The 23,315-nt window shown below is 33.0% G+C and overlaps 1 protein-coding gene across 1 annotated transcript; it reads left to right on the forward strand.

The window, feature by feature from the left end:
- The first annotated feature begins 6,330 nt into the window (after positions 1-6,330).
- On the forward strand, positions 6,331-21,897 carry LOC117914668 (ER lumen protein-retaining receptor). The gene is made up of 6 exons (XM_034830098.1): positions 6,331-6,648; positions 9,916-10,181; positions 10,430-10,545; positions 21,160-21,233; positions 21,351-21,414; positions 21,504-21,897. Exons 1-6 carry the CDS (start codon positions 6,558-6,560, stop codon positions 21,538-21,540), a joined length of 648 nt encoding a protein of 215 aa, XP_034685989.1. The 5' UTR covers positions 6,331-6,557; the 3' UTR covers positions 21,541-21,897.
- The last annotated feature ends 1,418 nt before the right edge of the window (positions 21,898-23,315 follow it).

The raw sequence follows: 23,315 nt of genomic DNA on the forward strand, positions 1-23,315 counted from the left end.
AGAGAATTTTAAATTCGGAAAGTTATATAGAATATATAATTATTATAGTCGGAAACCATGAAAGGTATATAGTTGGTTAAACAATCTCTGCATAGTAGACTTCCTGAAAAGCAAAAAAACAAAATGTTATAATCAATGCTTTTTGGAATTATATTTACAAGGATGAAAATAGCTTAGTGTTTAGATTTTACGGATATATCGGTGGATATGTTGACATAAAATATCAATGGACCAAAAATTGTTCAAAACTCGTGGAAATATAAGAATAAAACTATTAGAAATGAAATTAGAAGTATAATAGACATTTTAAAGTTATTTTATTGAAGAAATTGATATATATATATATATATATATATATATATATATATATATATATATATATATATATATATATATATATATATATAAAATATGATTTGGGATATTAAATTTAATTATCTTGTGTCGGTTGATAAGAAATGTGATTTTTATAAGTGTACACTCATTATGAAGCTACATGAAAGATTTTATTTCATTAAATATCATTAATTTATACATATTACATTGTAATGGCTCTTTAGTATCAAAATGATAATTGATGTGGTTCAATAGAATTGATAGATAAAGGAATCTCGTCTTGTTGTTTCGAAATAATATTGGTACCAATTGATTGAGCCTTGATAGTATTGATTAAAAATCTAAATAGCCTAGTTTTATCATCATAAAAAGGAGAATATTGCTAAGTTAGGATAAGGATCATAGATGCATGCATCTAAGATCCTATGGTTACTAAACCCAAGTATAATAAGAAGCAAATACATTTTTTCAAAAGAAAAAAAAAACAAAAACTATACCTTGATGTGGATGTTTCTAAATCAATTTATGGTTGACACATGGATCATGAAGACTCGGTCTTTGATCCTTGACACTAAGGTGACTACATAATCTTGAAGGAAATAGGTGGTTAGGGTTTTTAGAGAATGATGGAAGAACTAAAGTAGGGAAACTAAACCTAAATCCTAATAGGGTTTATGTAATGTTTCTTGTAGGCTTAAGTGGCTTAGACTCAACATAGGTTTGGTCATGTAATCTAGTTTATTGATCCTAATTAATTAATTAACTCTAATAGACTCCAATTAATTAATAAGTCAAAACTAGAAAACCTAGAATAGATAATCATAAGTTCTTGAGTAATTTTATGTTTTTACTAAAATGACTTATGCACACATATATTTAATTAAACTCAATTCCCCATAAATTTTTGTGCTAGCAAAAAACTATAAGCTCAAGTGAGAACCACTAGGACCCATGGAAAATACTGAGTCCCTCATAATTTAATTTTAAAGTTAATTCAACATTCCATTAAAGAGAGTAAACTACATTCTAATACATTACTATTGGGAACCCTAGATTTCTTCGTTCCCATAGCCTGGATTGTATAGTTACATGCAAACTACCCTAGGTGTTTAGATCTTATGTAATGAAAGAAAAAATCAAAATTTTAACATTCTAGGATCTAGAGAAAAGTCAATAGAAAACTTTACCTTTGATTTGGATGTTCCCAAATCAATTTCGCTTGGTGAAGATGAATGAAGAATATAGAGGTCTTATATACTCAAGATCTTTCACTTAATGACTTGAACCACAATCTTGGCTCTCCAAAGTATGGGTTTTAGAAGAGAGGAATCCTAGGCTCTCTTTCTCTAGAAGTGGAAGATGGCTCTCACCAAAAAGTGATGAAAACCCTAGTCCTAAGGGGGGATTTATGGGGTCTTTTATTGGGCTTAAGTGACTTGAGTCCACTAAGGCTTGGGTCACTTAATCTAACCTAAAACAGGTCTTGATTGATTAATTAATCATACATAGTCATCTAAATAATTAATTAGCCTAATACAAATAACTTGTTCACTATTCCTTGTGCAACTTTGAGCAATTATCAAAATGCTCTTATGCACAAGAGAGAATTAAAAGTCAATCCAACCCTCATAAACCATGTCATCATGGTTTATGAGCTTAGAATGGGGACCATTGGGACCCATAGGAGTACTAGCTCCCTCAAAATCTAATTTAGAAGTTGATTCAATATTTTACTAAAAAGAATCAATTGCACTCTAGTACCCTATATAATAACAATGAGACGAAGCTCGGGTCCATGACCTACCATCCACTACATGCAGATTTCCCATGGTCTAGTGTCATAATCTAACAAAATAGTATTATCACCTATCAAGATTACATTTCCAATCCTTTAGTTACATGTCTCACTTATTGTGTGATCAATTGACATACTCTAACTCCAAGAAACATATGTCAAATTTCTACCAAAAGAAATGTTATGACCATAATTTTTTAGATTACATGTCCTTTGGATCACCCAATGGAACACACTATCTCAATTTATGAGATATCATGATGCCTTTATTGAGAATACTTGTTGTCACCAACCTCCATAAATAGTAATCCAATCTATATGGATATATGACCAATTTAAGGGCTCATCTATAAGTTAAAGCCTCTTGTTGGTTTTAACATAGACTCAATATCCTCTCAAGGTTAAGAGTCCATGCAATATAGTAGATTGGTAAATCATGACAATTGATAGTCTTGCGTCATGATTCACTATAGGTCCAGTCTAATATGTATCACATGCACTAGTGCACTCGTCATGAGAAAACTATCCTAATAACCAAGACAAGTCATTCCTCCAATTAGTAAATGATGCACTGCAGTGTCAAATGGATTGCCAAAATTCATGAACCGATTATGGACAATTCATTACTCTACATGGAACCCATAACTTGGATCTTATGTACAACTCCTAATATACCCAAGTCATGAACAATGCAAGTGATGTGAAACGTGTATGCTCAAATAACCAATTAATGCAAATGGTATAATAAAGAGAGACCAAGAAACATAAATAAATAAATTTATAAATGAATCTCTATCTTTTACATCATGTCATACTTTCTAGGTCTCAATCCCAACAATCACATCAAAATAAAATTGATTAAATCTAATTTAATCAATTTCTCACCTACTATTTACTACATGCAAGCTTCCCATAAATTTGTGTTCATAATATAACAAGGTAACATATATCAACCTCTCAAGATTTTTGTTTAATATTTGAGTCTTAGATCCTTCAATTTTATGATCAATTGATATAATTTTGTCCATAAAAGACATATATCAAATATCACTTAAGGAATCATTGCAAACATAAATTTAATGGTCACAAGTCCTTAAGATCATCCAAGGAAATATGTTGTTTCAATCTTATGAGATATCATGGTATCTATTAAGAATATTTATTATCATCTACTTTAATCAATAGTGACCCAATCACTAAGCAATATATAACCAACTTAAGATCTCATGCATAGGCTAAAGTTGTCGAAGACATCGACACTAACTCAATATTCTCTCAAGGTTGAGAGTCTATGTAATATAATAACTTTAGTGTACCTTTAGATCATAGGCACGTGCTATCTTTATCAACCTAGCGATACTCTTAACTTTTCAAAATTCGATGATTTCATGTTTTTCTCTAAACTTGAGCCAATATGAATCAAGAGCTCAAGTGAGGACCATTAGGACCCATAGGAAAATACTAACTTCTTCAAAAATCTAATTCTAAAGTTAACTTAATAGTCCACTACAAAGAGTTAACAACACTCCAATATCCTATAAAATTACAATGAGATACAACTTGAGTCCATGAATTACTATCCACTACATGAATAATCCTCATGAACTAGTGTTTGTTATTTAATGAGATATATGTTATCAATCTCTTAAGATTACTTTTCAAATCCTTGAGTTGTAACTCCTCCTACTATATTATTAATTGACATACTTTAACTTATAAAAACATATGTCAAATTCCACTTAAGGAATTACTATAATAATAGATTTCATGATCACATGTCCTCAAGATCGCCCAAAGGGACACATTATCTCAATCCTATTAGATATCATGGTGTCTTAATTGAAAATATCTAATGCCACCAGCCTCCTTTAATAGTGACCCAACCTATAGGGGATATATTACTACCTTAGGGTCTCACTCATAAGTCAAATTCTCCTGATGACTTCAAAACAGATTTAAGATTCTCTTAAGGTTGAGAGTCCATGTAGTATAGTGGCTTGATAAATCATAATTACTTGATAATCAATGTCATGATTCACCATAAATCCTATCTAATGTGTAACCATATACACTAATGCATTCATCATAGGAAACTCATCCAATGCAATAACCAAGAAAAGTCATTTCTCTAATTAGAAATTAGTGCACTATAGTCTCATACGGATTACCTAATTCCATGAACTGATTGTAAACAACTTACTATCTTGAAAGGAAATTGTGACTTATTTCATTTATGCAATTTCTAATGCACCAAGTCATGCACAATGCAAATGATGTAGGCGTGAATGCTCAAATAATAAATAATACAATCAAAGATATAAAAGGAAACAAAAAATCACAATATATAAACATATTAATTAGAACTTATTCTATTACATCATGTCATACTTTTAAGGGTTTATCATAACAATAGTTACCATCGATCCAATGTCATGGCTCACCATAAATCTTGTCTAATTTGTAATCATAGACACTAGTGTACTCACCACGGGAAATCCATACTTCTGACTAAGATAAGTCATCTCTCCAATTAGGAGGTAGTATATTACAACCTTAGATGAATTACTTAAGTCCATAAATTGGTCGTTAAACTTATTAACTTGCAAGGAGCTCATAACTTGTATCTTTTGTGTAATTGCTAATGCACTCAAGTCAAATACATAATACAATACAAATGATGTAGACTTGAATGCTCATATAAGTAATAATACTTAAATAAGATTTCATGTTTTTCTCTAAACCCAGGCTTAACTCTTTCAAAAATATGTTTAAAGGGTTTCTAAGGAGTGTTGGAAGCCTTCTTGAGGTTTTTTCTCCTTGATCTGGTCTTAAAAAAGTGTTTTTGGTGTAGCTGGTTGAAGTACAGGGGAACTAATTGAGTCGGTGTTGAGATATAATCCTTAAAAGCAAGACATGATGTAAGAAAATTAAACTTGAGTTTTTACTTATGTATCCATCATTTACATTATATATGACTTGAGTGTAATAGGAGTTGCATAGAATATTCAAGTCATAGGCTCCTTGTAAAATTAATAAGTTATTCACAATTAGTTTATGAACTTAGACAATCTATATAAGGTTATAGTATACTAACTTCTAATTGGAGGAATGATCGGTCTTGGTTATCGGGATGAATTTCTCATGGTGAGTGTACTAGTGTGTATGGTTACATATTGGATAAGACCTATGGTGAATTATGACATTGACTATCAAATAGTCATGATTCACCAAACTGCTATACTATATAGACTTTCAACCTTAAAAGGATATTAAGTCTATGCTGAAATTATTAGGAGGTTTTGACCAGTATATAAGGTGATTATATATTTCCTATGGATAAGGTCATCATTGATGGAGGCTAATAGGAATAAGTATTCTCAATAAAGATATAATGATATCTCATAAGATTGAGATAATGTATCTTATTGGGTGATTCAAAAGACTTGTGATTAAGATATCATATAAAATAATTATGTCAACGTATTCTCTACATATAATTATATTTTTCTAATTTTCCTCATTTAGAAAATAAATTTTTCCAAATCATTTTTAAAAATAAATTGAAACTAAAAAAATGCATCAATTATAATGAGAATTTAGATGAAATCGATCTAGAATATTCGCATGGTAATGGAAAAGTAAATGTATACAATGAAAAAATGTTGGTTTATTTATGTATTTAGAAAGAAAAAAAGAATTACATTTTGGTTGATAAATCACTTTAAATAACATATTATTAACCATTATCATGATATATATGTATATAGTAATAATATAGTGTTATTCTTGTTTAAAAAACAAACATATAATTTGTATTTTTAATTAATTTTATAATTTATAATATATTATTCATTTGAAAATTATCATCTATTTATTTTATATTTATTTCTTATAATTTAATATTTATTTTAAAGTACACATTTTATGTGAATTTTAGAATTATTATAATTCATTAAAAAAAATTAAAATTAAAATTTAAAATGAGAAAATGAGTGTATTTACTATTTAGCAAAGGGGATGAATCCGGAAAGGAAGTAAGAGAATTGTTGAATATTAAAAAAAAAAAAAAAATCCAGGAATAATTTTGCCTATTTTTAAAATGATAAAAGTATCCAATAAGTCACATGGCGAGCAGGAGTGGGGTAGGCTGGGGTTTATTACCATCCATTCTTTACCGTTGCGTGGTGCCTTCCTGAACTCTCCTAAGCTCCAGGGAAGTTATAGAGAAAAACTAAAAAGGAGAAAAAGGAAAAACCAGAGAGAGGAGAGAAAAGAGAGGAAAATCCTAAAAACCCCAAGACAAAAAAAAAATTCCGTCCTTGGTTTGGTTGGATCAGTCGGATCTCTGGGAAAGCTTTTCCTGTAGGTCTGTTGGAGTCCATAATTCTCCGGTGATCCAAACACTCAGCAAAAATAAAAAGGGAAAATGAACATTTTCAGATTAGCAGGGGACATGACCCATCTGGCCAGTGTCCTGGTTTTACTTCTCAAAATTCACACCATCAAATCATGCGCAGGTCACTACTCTCTCTCATTTGTTCATTTTTTTCTTATTTATTTATCATTTTGCTGTTTCTTTTTTCTATTGTGTCTCGGATCTCTACATTGATTCGCCACGTTGGGTTGCTGAAAAAACTGAGATAAGAGCAGCAATAAAGAGTAACCATGATTTTTAGATCTTGGGTTCTAATTCTATGATGTTTTATTGGAAATTGTTGAATTCCGGTCAGATAAAGATAAGTGGGGTTGTTTTACGGGACTGAAATTACGATATATTGAGACCTGACCGTTTATATTCTTTTATCTCCCTACATTTTCTGAGAAACCAAACACTGGTGGAACGCTTGATGCTCTGAGAAGCGTGGGATATGATGGAAGTATTATGTCATTCACATTGTTGTCTGTGAAGGTTTGTGTCTGGACTATGTACCTGTGGATCAGAGTGTTAGAAACTCGTGTGATTTAGATAATTGGTTGGGTTTGCTTAAATATTTGACAGTTTTGTTTATGGGGATGGAGAAAATTTGTGATAACAATCGCCTCAGGACGGCACAAAATCATGATTACTTGGATATTTTCTCATTTTTCTTAGCAAATTGATTTTTAGGTGACTAGCATTTTTCTTTCTTTCTTTCCTTTTTTTTTTTTTTTTTTTTTTTTTTTTTTGTTGACGATGGAGAGTTTGTATTATAGCATTTATATTTTTCTTTTGGTATGCATACAACATAATCTAATTTGATGAGAACTTGATTTGAATCTAATGGATTTTGAATATTAATGACTAGGAGATATACAGATAGTGCTGTTCTCTATTTTATTTTATTTTATTTTGTTTTATTTTTTTATGGATTGATCATCAATACAAATGACTTGATTAAAAAGGGCAATGAAATTAAAAGGGTACTGATGAAGTGGGTAAATGCTTTTGAATTTTGTTTGATAAACAAGTGCTCTCATCAACTTAAAGAGACATTTTATAGACAGTTGTGAGGCCAACCTTGCTTTTATGGTGTGAAATGATAGGCGGTTACCAAAATGTTCATAAAATAATGGTGCTAAAAATGAGGAGTCTATGATAGATGGGTGGTAAAATAAGATAGAGGGAATTGCAAATGAACACATTCCTAAGAAGTTAGGGATGGCACCAATTAAGGGCAAGACGGGGGAAAGTTGGGTGATATCTTCATGGTACTTGTGAAGATGAACTCTTGCATTGTTAAGAAGATTTGGTTTATTCAGAATAAGTGGAATGCCAAATAGAATGTAGGGCATGATTGTGCTAGAAGACATTATGATCTAGAATTTCCTTGAAGCTATGGTCTTAAATGAATCTAATGGAAAATGGTATCTCTGTGACAATGTTTGGATTGTCCAAGAATGTTCTGCGTGACCCAACATCTTTGTAAATAATACGAGAAAAGCAGTCTGAATATACATCTGGACATGAGATTATCATCTTAATATAATAAGTTGGACAAATGAAATTGCCACCTCCTTTCTTCTTGGAGATTTTTAGCAATTCCGATCTCTCTGTTTCATGTATTTTCAACTATATCTGGGCAAAAGGCCTAACAACGAAAAAAGATTCTTCATTACTAATTTTAGATTATATTTTTAGTGATATTCTTGCCTACCCCCAATTGGTAGCAATATATATCAATGAAAATTAATCGTCATGTTTTTTACTTTTAGCAGTGACAAGTTCTATCATTTATTTATTTATTTTGGTAACAAAGAAATTAGATTAAAACTGTGCTACATAAGGAGCAACCCATGTGCAACAAAAATGTATTCAGAAGCAGCAATCTCAACTGTATATGGAATGAAAAAAAAAAGGAAAATCATATCTCTTTATCCACTAAATCCACAAGTCACCTACCATCTCAGCATTGATTGTAAAGGAAGCATCCCATGCTCTTTAATTCTGGGGATATCCCTCAAAAGTCATCTTATTCCTCTCTTTCCTGATGCACTAGGCCAAATATAGAGGACAGCTCATGCATTGTGTGTGTGTGTGTGTGTGTGTGTGTGTGTGTACTGTGTTCCAACTCTGGTACCTCTTTCCAGATCTTAGTGATCCAAGCAATAAACACCATGGACCATAACTCCAGAGCTACCTGGTTAATGAATAAGAAGGTGATGCACTAGTTCCTCTTCCTTTTGCATAAGCAACACCAATAAGTCAAGCTCCAGCCTCTTACCATGACATGATCTAAGTTTGGAATGCTCTTGCAAACTGCTTCCGAAAAATGAAAAAAATAAAAAAATAAAAAAAACCACTTTTTGTGGTGCTGTCAATTTACCCATCTCTTTAACTGTGAAAACCGCTCCTAAATAAGTTGATAACTTATAATAAAAAGTTCACACTAACACTCCATTTTGTTCATTACTACTTAACCCATCATCTCATACCTAACTATTTCTGAAGAATTCTCCCACTATCTATACATCCAATCTTGAAGATTCCTCAGAAAAGTTGGATCCAGCATATGATATATTCTGTTTTACTAGAAACATTATCTACCATGCAACATTAGCACATAAAATCTTGCAGTTAAGCTTAACTCATCTATTCTTTTTTATTATTTACTAATTTCTTGTTTTATAAGTGATCTCTAACACAGTTGAATAGATCACCCATAAGCTGAAGAATTATTTTTCTGTGGTACTGTCTATAGTTATCTTGTTAGGATCATCTGTTTATTAGGATTTATATTAGAGAGATAAATTTCTGATTCTCATCTTGACTTACTGAAATTGTGATACTTAAGCTGCTGATAGTAATTTTGGGTTACTTGAATTTGAAATATTGAATTTATAGGTACATGGCTTGATATTTTGTTATTAGGATATCTGTTACATGGATGTGTGCATATATGGTTTGTGACTCTCGTGTTTAGTATTTGAAATTTTCACTTAAATTGTGTGTGTATAGACCTTGACATTTAGTTAACATATTGTTACATGGATTTGCGTGTTTATGTATGTGTAACCCTATCCTCAACTTGATTATTTGAAATGGTCATACTTCATTTGCTTAGTAATTTTTTATTACTTGGATTTGAAAATTGCAATATACATAAGCATTGCTGTTATGTGGTTAAAACTTTTTTAATATTTGTGTACATGGACTAGTGTGCTATTGTAATTTATTCATTGGTAATTAGCTTGCAATATGTTCTTTTGGCTTTCACCTCAGTGTTTAATCTGGTCGCTCCTACGTTTTGGCTGTAACAAACTGTTTTGACTTAATCCATGATATTTGGCTCCTCCATTTTATGCAGGAATTTCTCTAAAGACTCAAGAACTTTATGCTCTTGTTTTTGCAACTCGCTATTTGGATATATTTACTGATTATATCTCACTTTATAATACTGTAATGAAATTAATATTCTTGGGAAGCTCGTTCTCAATCGTTTGGTACATAAGGCACCACAAGATTGTTCGAAGATCTTATGATAAGGATCAAGACACCTTTCGCCATTTTTTCCTTGTGCTTCCTTGCCTACTTTTAGCCCTAGTTATGAATGAGAAGTTCACTTTCCTAGAGGTATGCATTTTTGTTCCATTTAATTATTGTTATATACAAAGGTTATATATGTTCTCAGAAAAGTCTACTGTTTATAATCCTCTCTGTAACTAGAAGACCACATTGATATATTTAGTAATTATAAAATGAAAAGAAATGGTATCATTGAATATTCTCCTTTTTTGGAAACAAATATTTATCACAGTGCCTCATTTTTTGTTTATTTTTTTTAACTTTCGTAAATACTTCCATCCAATATATTTGAGCAGGTATTGTGGGCATTTTCCTTATACTTGGAAGCTGTTGCCATACTTCCTCAACTGGTTTTATTGCAAAGGACTAGAAATATTGACAACTTGACAGGACAATATGTTTTTCTCCTTGGGTAATCAACCATTTTCAAACTTTTGTTCTGTCAATTCCCAGCCAAGTGTTGTTGCTCATGAAGTTGCATTAATACAAATGATTTTCATTTGTTATCATGACGATATTATTGTTTGTTGTCACTTTTAATTAAAGCTATATATTTTACCATTAGACTATTGAACTTTTTCATCTCAAAGTATGATCTAATATGCTTTTGTTGGCTCCTAATCTTTTCTTCATACCTTCCATATAATGTCAAATAGCTTGGATTGTTGATTAAATACATTATCTCTCTCTTTTTGTTGCTTTTCTATGTTCTCATGCAAAATTTTTTCTTATGCGACATTCTTTTTTAACAAATTGAGTCTGGGTGGATACTACAAAGAGTAGATCATTGTTCTTAATGTAAGCAAAGATGATTTACATACCTATAGGACATTAATCAAGTGAGGAATCATTCTAGAAAAATTTTCAATGCTAATCACAACCAGTTTGAACTTCAAAGTCTAGTTGATTGGGGATTCATCAATACGGGAGAGAAGAGCTAAAGCAACCAAACTTGTTGGGGTTGATTGTACAGAATAAAAAATTATCATCCTTATCTAACTTCTATGTTAGATCATTTTCACTTCTTTCCTTGGTCATCTAATGGAAGAAGCTGATTTTTCTATTACTTATTAAATGAATCACAGGTTGAAATTTAATTTGATCATAAAACCTTTCTAACTTAAACAAATATTTCCCAATGTAGTCTCGATCTACCCATTTCTTTTCTGTTATGCTTTTGGAATGGGAAAAAGGAAAAACAATAGTATGCATTCAAGGATTTTCAGATGTAAAAGCTTGCTGTTGATTCTTCCTGTGAAAAAAAAAACAAGGAAAAATATTACAATAATAGAAGGGTTGCAAATGAGGTCATTGATTGGAGATTGAAAGGTAGTTCTAATAGCGTTTTATGCAAGCTTGACATTGAGAAGGCATATTATCATGTATATTAAGGTTTCCTTCTTGCAGTTTTGAAGAAAATGAATTTTGGTCAAAAATGGTTTGGATAAGTTAATGGTGTATCTCTACATTTAGGTACTTAGTGCTTGTTGATAGTACTCTTGTTGGCTTTTTTCAAAGTTCTAAGGGGCCAAAAGACCCTCTTTCTCCTTATTATTCGTGAATATGATGAACGCTCTTAGCTGTTTTATTAAGACAACAGGGGAGGGGGGGTTTCATCTTGGGCTATAAGATGGGTGGTAGAGGTGGTGAGGGGGTGGACAAAGTGTCTCACCCTTTATTTGCTAATGACACCCTGATTTTTTGTCAAGCATGCAAAGATTAGATGATGTATCTTAGTTGGATTTTAAAGTGGTTTGAGACCATTTTTGGGTTCAAGATAACTTTGGAAAAGAGTGAGTTGATTCTTATTGGGGGTGTTTCTGATGTGGAGGCTTTACTGACCGTAAGTGGGGATGCTCCCACCCATGTATTTGCTTCTCCCTTTGAGAATATCCTACAAATTGAAGGTGGTCTAGGACATATGGCAGAGAGGTTTCAGAGAAGACTTGCAATGTGGAAGCTACAATATCTGACAAAAGGGGGGGTGGTTAACTCTGATTAATAGTACCTTGTGGAGTCACCTCATTTGTCTCATGTTACTGCTTATTGTTCAAAGAAGGGTGGGCATAAGATTAGAAAACATCCAAAGGGAATTTCTTTTGGGGGAGGGGTAATTCTTTAAGAAAAGCCTCACTTGGTGAATTAGTCAAATGTTTGTATGCAAAAAAAAAGGAAAGGGGAGATGGGCATTTGTGATCTTTCTGCTTTGAACAAGGCTTTCCTAGTGAGTGGTATTGGAGGTTTATGTCTAAAAGGGAATCTCTTTGGAAGCAAATTCTTATATGGAAGTTTTAGGGAAGAAACGTGAGGGTTATGGACTAAAATTTTAGGACAAAATATAATGTGGGGATCTTCTTTGAGGGTTTCTTTATTGTTGTTGTATGTTATAGCTCCTTCAAAGAATACTCCTTGACTAGGAGGTGGATGATTTTGAAGCATTCCTTCTAAGATTGCAAGGGAATTCTGTAAGAAGAGATGTTAAGGAGGGCGGTGTGAATGGCCTTTAAGAGTGACAACTTATCAGTTAAATCCTAATACTCTTAGTTGGAGCATGGGAGATCAGAGCTTTTCCAGTGACTGTTACTTGGTATCCTTGGGTTCCAACAAAATTAAGCCTTTTTGCTTAGGAAGTAGTTTGGAAAGGAACCTTGACAATGAATAAATTAAAGAGGAGAGGGTGGACTTTGGTGAATGGATGTTTTATGTGCAAATATGAGGAAGAATCTGTTGAGCATATACTCCTTCATTGTTATGAGGCAAGACTATTCCTTGTTTGGAATTGTATGGATGCTAAATTCATCAATTAAAACAACTCTACTCAGTTGGCATCGACTTTTCATCAGCATGAAATAAAGCATGAAAGCCACTCCTTTGTGCTTTTTGTTTTTGTTTCTTTTTTTTTTTCCTTTTTGGGTGGGGGGCGGGGCGCGTGGCTATTTAGAAAAAGAAAAATAGGAGGGCTTTTGACAATGTAGAGCTTATGCAGTGGGTCAAAGAGTATAGAGGATGTGCCACATTTACAGTAGATTTTTTCAATTGGTTAGGATGCAAGTAAGGGGAGGGAGTGTTTTGTGTTTTCCCTCATCTTGTTGTTTGCCTTATGGTGCCCTTGTTTACATCTTGTCTGCTTTGTGCACCTTTTTTGGGTGTTACTAATCTATTGCTTTTCTTGCCTTTAAATAAGTAAATAAGTGGGGTTGAAGATGATTGGAGAAAAAGGGAGAGATTTTGATCCAACTGTCATCTAGGGGATGAGATTACAAAGACTAGCGTTTATAGTTTGTCTCTGATATAATCAGGCTTAAATTATTTTGCGGTTCTCTTGAGAAAGAAAAACATTGGAGCCACCTCCTTCTAGTAGCAGCTCAAATTCCTTGGTAAGAATCCGGAGCTTTTGGAAGAAACAAGACCAAAACATTCATCATTCTTAGAAATACTATGACATACATATTGACCTGGACTTAAATAGGATGGTTCTTGGTTACCTAGGTCTATTCATGATGGATATCATATTTACAATAACTATTGTAATAAACTTCTATTGCCAGTGTTTAAATTTCTGAATACTTCTCGTTGATGTGTGTTAAATAGGAACATTCATCATTCTTAGAAATACTATGACACGCATATTGACCGGGACTTAAATAGGATGGTTCTTGGTTACCTAGGTCTAATCATGATGGATGTCATATTTACAATATCTATTGTAATAAACTTCTTTTGCCAGTGTTTAAATTTGTGAATATTTCTCGTTGATGTGTGTTATGGATACAATAGTATGGAGGAAAAAAGAATAACTGTGTAAGAACTAATCTAACAGGGATGGCAGATGGGGACCTCTTTTTATTTTATTTTTTATTATTTTTTTCTTTGTACTTATTAATGCAGTATAGTTCCATGGGATCTACATTCACTTGTCTGATAATATCAGATTAATTTCTTAGAGAAGTATATGCCTTGCTGGTAGAAATTTCCGAAGTCCTTAAGGAGACACTGCCTGTCACTACTGCCACTGTCATTACCACCATGTATGCTAACATTGGCATCATTGTGCCCTTGAATCAGGATTATCAGAGTCCTAATATTAAAGAGAAGACAAGGATTTAGAGCTCTGTACATAAAATGGAAGGGACTCAAAGAAGAAATGAAGATAGTAAAGTCCATAGATTTGTGCAACCATGAATCAGATTTTCATGACTTGCACTTCTCTTAAGATGTCCATGCTGTCAGCAACATAGACTCTCCCTTACCATGAAGTTGTGTTACTTGAACGTCCACTAAAGCAAGGATCTCAGCTTCAATAGTCAATCCCATTCTTGTTGTTTGGGAAAAGGATTTAACTTTGTGAGGTTGAGCAAATTTGAAATGTCTTTTGCAGATTTACAAGAGTAAAGGCTTGTTCTAGTGCCCAAGCCTTAATTTGGGATGTTAACAATGATTTAAGTTCCTCTTGGGACTGACCATACTTAGCTTGTTCAGTTTCTATTTTAGTTGATCGTTCACTTTTTGCTAAGTTTTTATTTCTATTAGCCTTCTTATTATATTAGGAAAATTTCTATTGTTTGTTTTTTAGTTTCTAGGTAATATTCTTTTCCTATTCTTGTGAAAGGTAAAAATTAGGAATGTTGTCCTATTAGGGAAGAGAGTTAAAAGAGTCTATAAAGGAAATCCGAGAACCAGAATTCTAATATAAGTTTTTAGCAACTATTATCCTTCCTTTGAGGGTGCAAATGCCTTCTTTTTGGAGTGTGATTGCTTAGTGTACCTTATGTGTGATTGTCAAAGGATGTTTCTTTTTATTCCTTTTCTTTTGTTTCTTTGATTTCTCATATCATTATAAAACAAAGAAACAATTTCTATAGTGCTGAAACTTTTATCATCACCAAATTTGATATCAGAGCCTAAAATAGCACTATGATAACTATTTTTTTTTTTATCAAACCACTATGATAACCATAGGTGGTCTAAGTTTTAGGTGATGATTTTTCTCTGCATGATTATGGGGAAGGTTGAAGGGAGCATGTGTGTTGGGTAGAAAGTGGAGCAACGACTTGGTTCAACTCTCTCTCCTATCTTGAAAGACCTTGAACTACTCTCTTAGATATGGCAAATGATGTCATGGAGCTAGATTGGCATGAGAGACATGATAAACATGGCATGATTGGTGATATTACAAAGAAAGTATGTGTAAAGTAATAGATTTTGCTGGAAAAATTGATTTACGAGCCTTTTCAGATTTGTTAGCTACCTTGGAGAGGTACTTTGATTGGTATGATATGATGGATAAAAAGGCAGGTTCAATTTGCTATTATGAAACTCATTAAACAAGTTCAAATTTAGTGAACAGGTGAGGTGAACAAGTCTAAAATTTTGGGATAGCCATGAAATATTCATTGAGTTGAGATGAAATAGAAGTTAAAACAAAAATACATACCTAACTTATGATTAGCAAGATGATTTTTATGATTAAATGACCACTCTTAAGAAAGTAGACATGATAACTGATTGAGTATATGGACAAGTTTAAGGAGCTGAAATTCTGTATAAGTTGAATATCCATGGCAAACTCTTTATCAATTTAATACCAGATTGAGGGATGAAATTGACAGCTAAATGGTAACACAATGTCTCTATGATGTTGACGTAGTGTTCCAATTGGCTTTGAAGGTAGAAAAGTATCTGCAACAGCCACTAACTAGAAGGTTTTCTACCCTAGTTAGGGAGTACAAGTACTAGAAAATATGATGAAAATGGGAGAGCACTGAGAACAACTACAATGTAGGCTGGCCCTAAAGTTAATATTGCAGCTGATTCAAAAAATAGAGCTTCTATGATGATCAACAGCTAGACAACAAAGTCCGTTGCTTTAAATGTAGAGAAAAGGGAACTATGCATGACAATCCCCAAAAGAAATTTGTACATTGATGCCAAGACGAGATCACAAGAATGAATAATGATGAAGCGGATGACTCCTCAAGTGAGATTAGGGCTTTGCTATCTTTGCTTACATCTAAAAAGGATTACAGTTGTTGTTTACGTGTTTGTATCCATGCATTAAACAAGAGTACAATCAAATGCAAGTTTCTAATACCTAGATTTCATGATATCTTGGGTACGATGGCAGGTTTTACAATCTTCTCAAAGAGTGACATGAAGGGTGGCTACAGTTAAGTACATATAAAGGCTTGGAGCACCATTTCATGACCATTATAATGGCATTAGGTGCATTAGAGAGATCAAATGACATAACCAGCCACTCATGGAGACCATCCTTTATCATGACCCTCATAAAGGTGTTAGGTACTAGGTACTCTAGCCCCTTTATTGGTTGATTTCTTGTTATTTATTTTGATTCCATAAGTTAAAGAAGGGTTACATTTCACATTTACAACATGTGAAGCCTATGAGAATTGAACAAATAAAGAAACGTCAAGATTAGAAGCTGAAGAATTTTGTTGAACTCAAAAGAAGCCTATGCTTGTTCTTAATAAGAAAAAAGTTCAAAAGGTAGAATAAGGAAAATGGTATTGTTTATGCTATCCTAGCCAAGGCCCAAAGTAAACAAAAATCTAACCCAATAGAAACTGACGAAGTGCCTTGGAAGAGTCCAAGTTGCTGTTTAATTTTTCAAATGTTGCAGTGGAGGATTTATCCAATGTGCTGCCACCAATGTGTGAAGTTTAATATACCATTGATTTAATGTAAGGTTCTCAATTATCTAACCTATGTCAGTTTGTATTGGGTTACTATTAATCTATTAGAGCATGCAATGTTTAAAATATAAGTTGAGTTACTTTCGAATAGGTTTATTTAGTGAAAGTCTTAGTCCATGTATTGTGCTAGCTTTGCTTGCACCTAAAAGGCATGACAGTTGGCACATACGTGTTGGTAGCTATGCAATTGGTTACTATCAAATACATCTTTTTAGCATCCAAGTGGTAATTATGAAAAAGAGGTACATGAGTATACATAGGCGACATCTCCTCAATTCCTAACTAAGCTCCTCTTATTGTTGTCCCCAACCCTTTTGATTTACAAACCAAATGCCAAGTCAGCTGAATAACATAGAATGGAATGCCTTTAAAGGCGTCAGTACAAGAGGGCCAGATGGAGGGATAGAAGTGAAGTAGATACCACAAAATCTCTATAACACTTTTCCTTAAAGATCATAACACTTCTCTCTCACTATACAATCCAAGGCATTGTGAGAAAAGCGATTTGCCATGCAATCTAGGATTACCTCACCTAACTTAATTTCTCTTCCTCATTTGACCCACAAATTGATGATCAAACTGAAGTTAATTGTAGCCATGGTGATCTTCTAAAATGCTTAGTGATGGCCATGTTGGCAATTGGAACCGATTACTTCCCATGACCAAATTTGCTTGTGTTGTTCCATATATGGACCATAGGGCACAATCCTCTTGAAATTTTTATTGGTTTGCAACCTTGAAAGCCCATTGATTTAATTCCTTTTCCTTCAAATGCAATTTGCTAGTCACGTGAGGGAGGTTCATAATGAAATATATGAGAGCATTGCAGCTGGCTTTGAAACATACAAGGCTTATGCTAATCTCAGGAGACCTTTTGATGAATTCAAGGATGGGGATATGGCAATGATTTCTATAGGACTTGAGCATTTTCAAATGTGTTTTTTTTTTCTTTTTTGATTAACTACAAAAGACTTACTAATGTTATAAAAGGTAAATGAGAAGGATGAGGGGTCCTCCCCACAATATGCAACAAACTAATCTAAGTATGAGTAAACTCCTCTACTATGCAAGGAGAATTATACAAAATTGTTTAGTCGACTTAAGGATACACATAGGTGACATCTCAATTCCAAACTAAGCTCCTCTCATTGTGTCCCCAACCTTTTTGATTTATGAACAAATGTTAACTATGTTGAATAACATTGAGTAGAATGCCTTTAGAGGCATTGATACAAGAGTCTTAGAAGAAGGAATAGAAGTGACATGGATCCCACAACATCTCTACTGTATTCCACTTTTGCTCCAAGATCATAACATTTCTTTCTTGTCTCCCAAACCTAAGGCAGTATGAGATAAGCGATTTGCTTTAAGGTCTTGCCTCTGATAGAACTCCCTAAACCTTTATATGAAGTTGTCATCATGTCGCACATAGTCGAGGGTGGCATCTAATGGCTAGACTGAATAACATGTGCCATAGCCTTATTGTTATAAAATAATGTAGAAAAAGGTTGTTGATCGATTGTCCACTCCCCATGCATAAGATGCACCAATCAAGACTAAGGGATTTGTAAGGTCTTCTCAACTATGGCATTTCATTTGTGTTATCTTCTTGTGTGCCACTAATCAAAACAAATGTCTTGACCTTAGATGAGACTTTTGATTTCCATAAAAAATTGTTTGGAGAAAAAGGAATTGGTTATATAAATTGGACATATTTAAAGAGAACTATTTTATTTAGAAAAAATATGAAGAGGATAAAGATCAAACTCTTGTGTCCATGATGGATAGAGACAAGTGCACAAGAGTGAGAGAGGACATAAATCTTTCAAGGTTCTTAATTCCCAAATCAGTGAGGTTGCAATGAAAATTAAAGTTCCACGAAAAAGAAGAAGAGTTACCAAGGACTTGTGATATGGTGAGATTTTTTATTGTAATAACTCTATAAAGACTTGAATATTGTGAAACATTGATTTTCCCACCAAAAATTAATTCTTGCCCATTACCGAAATGAAAGCAGGTGTGAAGAAAAATATTAGAATACTTGTGCAATGGCCTTCTAAGTACATCGATGTGAACATCTGACCAACATGTTGGTATCCCATCCTTTAGAATGTGTCTCATAAATACTTGATGACCTAATGCCAACGGGTGAAATGTTCCTTAAACCCCAAACCTTTAAACTCCTTTGGTCTACACGCTATGTCCCAACTGATAAGATGATATTTTTTACCCTTCTCAGTACCAAACCCAAGAAAATTTCTTTGCAATTTCTCAATCTTTAAAGCTATTGATGTTGTAATCTTAAAAAGAGATAAGAAATAGCTAGGGATGTGAGACAAGCATGACTGAATTAAAGTTATTCTACCCTTAAAGAGCAAAAAGTTTTTGTTTTTTTTCCACCCATCCATTCTCCTTAAGATTCTATCAACCACTAGATCCCAAAATCTGCTTGCCTTTAGATTCCCTCTTAGTGGAAGACCCAAAAAAGATAAAGGCCAATGTGAGACTTTACAATCAAGCATTGAGACCAACTTGGAGACCAAATCCTAACTTGTATTGATGCCAAAGAGTGTACTCTTATCTAAATTGATCTTAAGCCCTGATATTTGCCTAAAAACTCATATAATTAACAAGGTTTTGCAAATCTTCCGTAGAGGCTTTAGAGGAAAAATGGTGTCATATGCAAATCTTCCATAGAGGCTCTAGAGAAAAAGGGATTTTGCAAATAAGCCTATTGACCACTTATCAGAGTTGACCTTGAGAAAGTTATTTGGAAGAGATTTTCACTCCAGGAGAGCCTCCACAACCCTCCTGCTACTTGAAGAGGCTGATCCCCAAATTCAACACAATAGTACTCAATAGGATTCCATGATGAGCTGTGTAGCCAAGGCCTAAAGAGAGGAGAGAGAATGTTGACTCCTATAGTGTTTCTATGCATCTCCATTTGTCTAAAAGATATCTGACATTTATCTCTAGCCAGATCACTAAAGAATGGTGCAAATGGCCATTCACCAGAGAACCTTGTTCCTAATGTTCTCCAAACCCTGAGAAGGCTAGTCTTCACAACTGCAGCACTCTTAGGAGGGGCCTAAAAAACCATTGGAAATTATCTGTGTCAAAGGAATATAGCCATTGGGCAATGGAGAAATAAATCAATTCTCCATAACTACAACACATTATACAATGGTGAAGACACAAGGCTTTGGAATGCCTCCTCAACTATAGCAAGTTATTAGTATTGATCTTTTTAATTGTCACCAGCCAGCCATGCTGAAGCCTTTACTTTCATGGGGGCTTTTAAACCATGCCTTATAATAAAATAGGCAACCTAACCAGAACATGCACAGTTGTTTTGTTTCTAGGTGCCAAGGAATGAAAATTTGATGATTCTAAATTTAGATCTTATATTTTCCTATTCTTTGTCTGCAAACAAGCAGGGCATAAATCTAAATTGAAGTGTGAGAATGATATTACGTCATGCAACTCTTATGCAAGCCTACAGTTGAATCTTGCTTAGTGGGCAAGATTTAATCAGAGCTGAAATAAGATGTGCTTAGTTTGTGACATTGTCTTGAGGTTAAATGAGAAGTCTAATCTTACATTTAAGTTGAATTGTGAGACAGAGATTAGTCATGAGATTTTCTATTTTGAATGGGTCTAGAAAGCTCTAGGCTGCCCAGGCACTCTAGCTTTGATAGTTCTCCTTGGAGATGATTGGATCGACCACATGCATGTCCCCTAGTTTGGTTTATGTTGTGGTCTTTTATCCTGATAGCATACTTTTAACTCATTATTTATAGTCTTACTACATTTATCATGGTGTTGGGCTGTTGCATCAAATTTTATTCACATTTGCCCATGTAATCTAATACTTCAAAACCAGATGGTTAAGTTTGCAGCAGGAGTTCAGATATAAATATTAAAATTATGTATATTTGTCTATGGAAACATAGATTTGTTCTACCAAACACATGTATGTTATCTCCTTTGAAGTCCTTTAAAGCTGATTATTGGAAATTATAGGCAGTGGACTTTTGCCATGTTATTTGGCTAAACTTAACATTGTTCCCTGGTCATGCAAGGTATATTCCCCTTTGGCTATAAAATTCTATTGTGAGTGATTTTCTCGTGCATGTTGCATCTCTTTCTTGTTCGTAGTTATTGTTCCTGGGTAGTGTATTGCAAGAAGAATCTCAAGCAACTTTTAACTGCCATTATTTGGATGCCACATTGTAGGGTTTATCTCAGCCACTATTTCATCAAAGTTTTGCTAAAAATTTATATATTTGTTGTTTCTACCTCTCTTATTACAGTGCATATCGAGCCTTGTACATTTTAAATTGGATTTACCGCTACTTTACGGAGCCACACTATGTCCATTGGATCAGTATGACTCTCTCTCTCTCTCTTTCTCATATGCATATGTATGCACAGGCATGCACATATTCATGTTTTTAATCATGCATGTCAACACCTCATTTATGCAATAATTCTACTTTTGCAGCTTGGATATCAGGGCTTGTTCAAACATTGCTTTATGCTGATTTCTTCTATTATTATTTCCATAGGTAACCAAACTTTTTGATCTTTTTCAATCAATCTCAATGTATGCTGGCTGATTTTGTTATTGGTCTCACTCCATTTTAATGGTTTCCAGCTGGAAGAACAATGAAAAGCTCCACCTACCAGCTTGAGATTGTGTGAGGAGTTATGGCAGGCCAAAGCAGTAGCAAGAAAGGGAGAAGAATATAGGCATTTGGGGTTTTTGTTTTATATATGTTCGTCTTTTTGGTTGCTTTAGTGGATATATATGTTTTCAGTTTCTCAAGGGGATCTGTCCATAAAAATACCTACTCATAAAGGGTATTCATTTGTGACTATCGTTGCAAGACCCAAGTTGGGATTGTAGTGCAAAGTAGTTTACTATTAGGGGAGATGATTGAAAATTAAGGAATCGATTCAATTACTATTATCGAAGTTTTGTTTTAATTTCTTATGAAGAGAAAAGATTGAAAGGTGGGATAGGAACCCCCATATCCCCATGCATGATTCATCCTCCTCTTTGTACCTACAAAACAGAATGAGCTTTGTTTTTCTTTTACAAGGCCTTTTGTTTCTGCCTGTAGGTTAGGAATTTTTGGGGCCAATGGCAGAATCGGAGCTTTGTTTTCACATTTGTTTTTCTCTAAAATATCTACTCACATTTCAATAGGGGTATAAGCAAAACCCAAAAAAACCGACAAACCGATCCAAATAAACCAAAATCAATCAAATTGGTTCGGTTTTCAAAAATAAAAAAGGTTGGTTCAGTTTTAAAATTTTGAAAACCAATGTTGTCAATTTGGTTTTCGAATTTCTTGTTTCCTAACCCAAAAAAATGAATCAAACTAAAAAACTTACATATAGTTGTTTGATATTTAATAAAATTTTTTATTTTAGATTTTATCAAAGTTTTTATATTATGGTCGAATTAATTCTAAGTGTATTTAATATATTTTTAACATCAAATCTAAGTTGGTTTCATTTAATTTTAAAAACGAATTAGACATGACTTACTATAAACTTAAATTAATGAGATTTGAGTTCAAAATAAATATAAATCTATAACCAAGTTTAGGACTAAAAAAGGTTATTAAGTTAGGTCAAAACCAATCCACGAAAACTAAACCAAATTGACTTCAAAAGGTTTTGTTTGGTTCGGTTTTTTCACTCTAAATCTAGTTGGTCTGGTTTTTATTACATATAAAATTGATTATATCAATTTAGTTCATTTTTTTATCCAAAAATCAGCCGAATCAATTTTTAAAATTTTCAAAATCGAATCGACCTTTTTTATTTTTGAAAACCGAACAAATATGGTTAATTTTGGTTAGTTTGAATTGGTTTATTGATTTTTTCATGTTTTACTTACACCCTTAGCTATGAGGATGCAAATAATAATAATAATAATAATAATAATAATAATAATAATAATGGCTATCAAGTGCGTTTGTAGTCATGCTGTTAGGTGTATTGGCTCATGGCTGGGCGAGGATGTGCAGTCTAGAAAAAAAATAATGGAAGGTAGTAAAAACTACAATAAAAATATTAAGGAGAACAAACTTTGGGAGCAAGAGTTTTATATAAGTTGAAAATTTAAAAATTTAAAAATTAATTACTTCTACTCAAATTGGTTGAAGAAGATGATGATGGTATTTACACATAAAATATTATTTGAAATGTTAATTTATTATTTTTGATAAAAAGGAAATAGTATTAGTTATTTTTCATTTATGTTATGTTTGGTGAATGGTAAGTTCTTCAAAATTAAAATCTTGGTTCATGGCTGGGCGAGGATGTGCAGTCTAGAAAAAAAATAATGGAAGGTAGTAAAAAGTACAATAAAAATATTAAGAAGAAGAAGAAGAAGAAAAAGAGAACAAACTTTGGGAGCAAGAGTTTTATATAAGTTGAAAATTTAAAAATTTAA

Source organism: Vitis riparia, chromosome 5 (assembly GCF_004353265.1).
Source record: "Vitis riparia cultivar Riparia Gloire de Montpellier isolate 1030 chromosome 5, EGFV_Vit.rip_1.0, whole genome shotgun sequence".
NCBI lineage: Eukaryota > Viridiplantae > Streptophyta > Magnoliopsida > Vitales > Vitaceae > Vitis > Vitis riparia.

What these genes read in the sequence shown, in the direction of transcription:
- LOC117914668 (XM_034830098.1), top strand. Translation starts at nt 6,558, where the DNA reads ATGAACATTTTCAGATTAGCAGGGGACATGACCCATCTGGCCAGTGTC. An exon ending in ACACTATGTCCATTGGATCA is followed by an intron (nt 21,234 to 21,350) that starts GTATGACTCTCT and finishes CTACTTTTGCAG; the next exon opens with CTTGGATATCAGGGCTTGTT. An exon ending in TTCTATTATTATTTCCATAG is followed by an intron (nt 21,415 to 21,503) that starts GTAACCAAACTT and finishes AATGGTTTCCAG; the next exon opens with CTGGAAGAACAATGAAAAGC.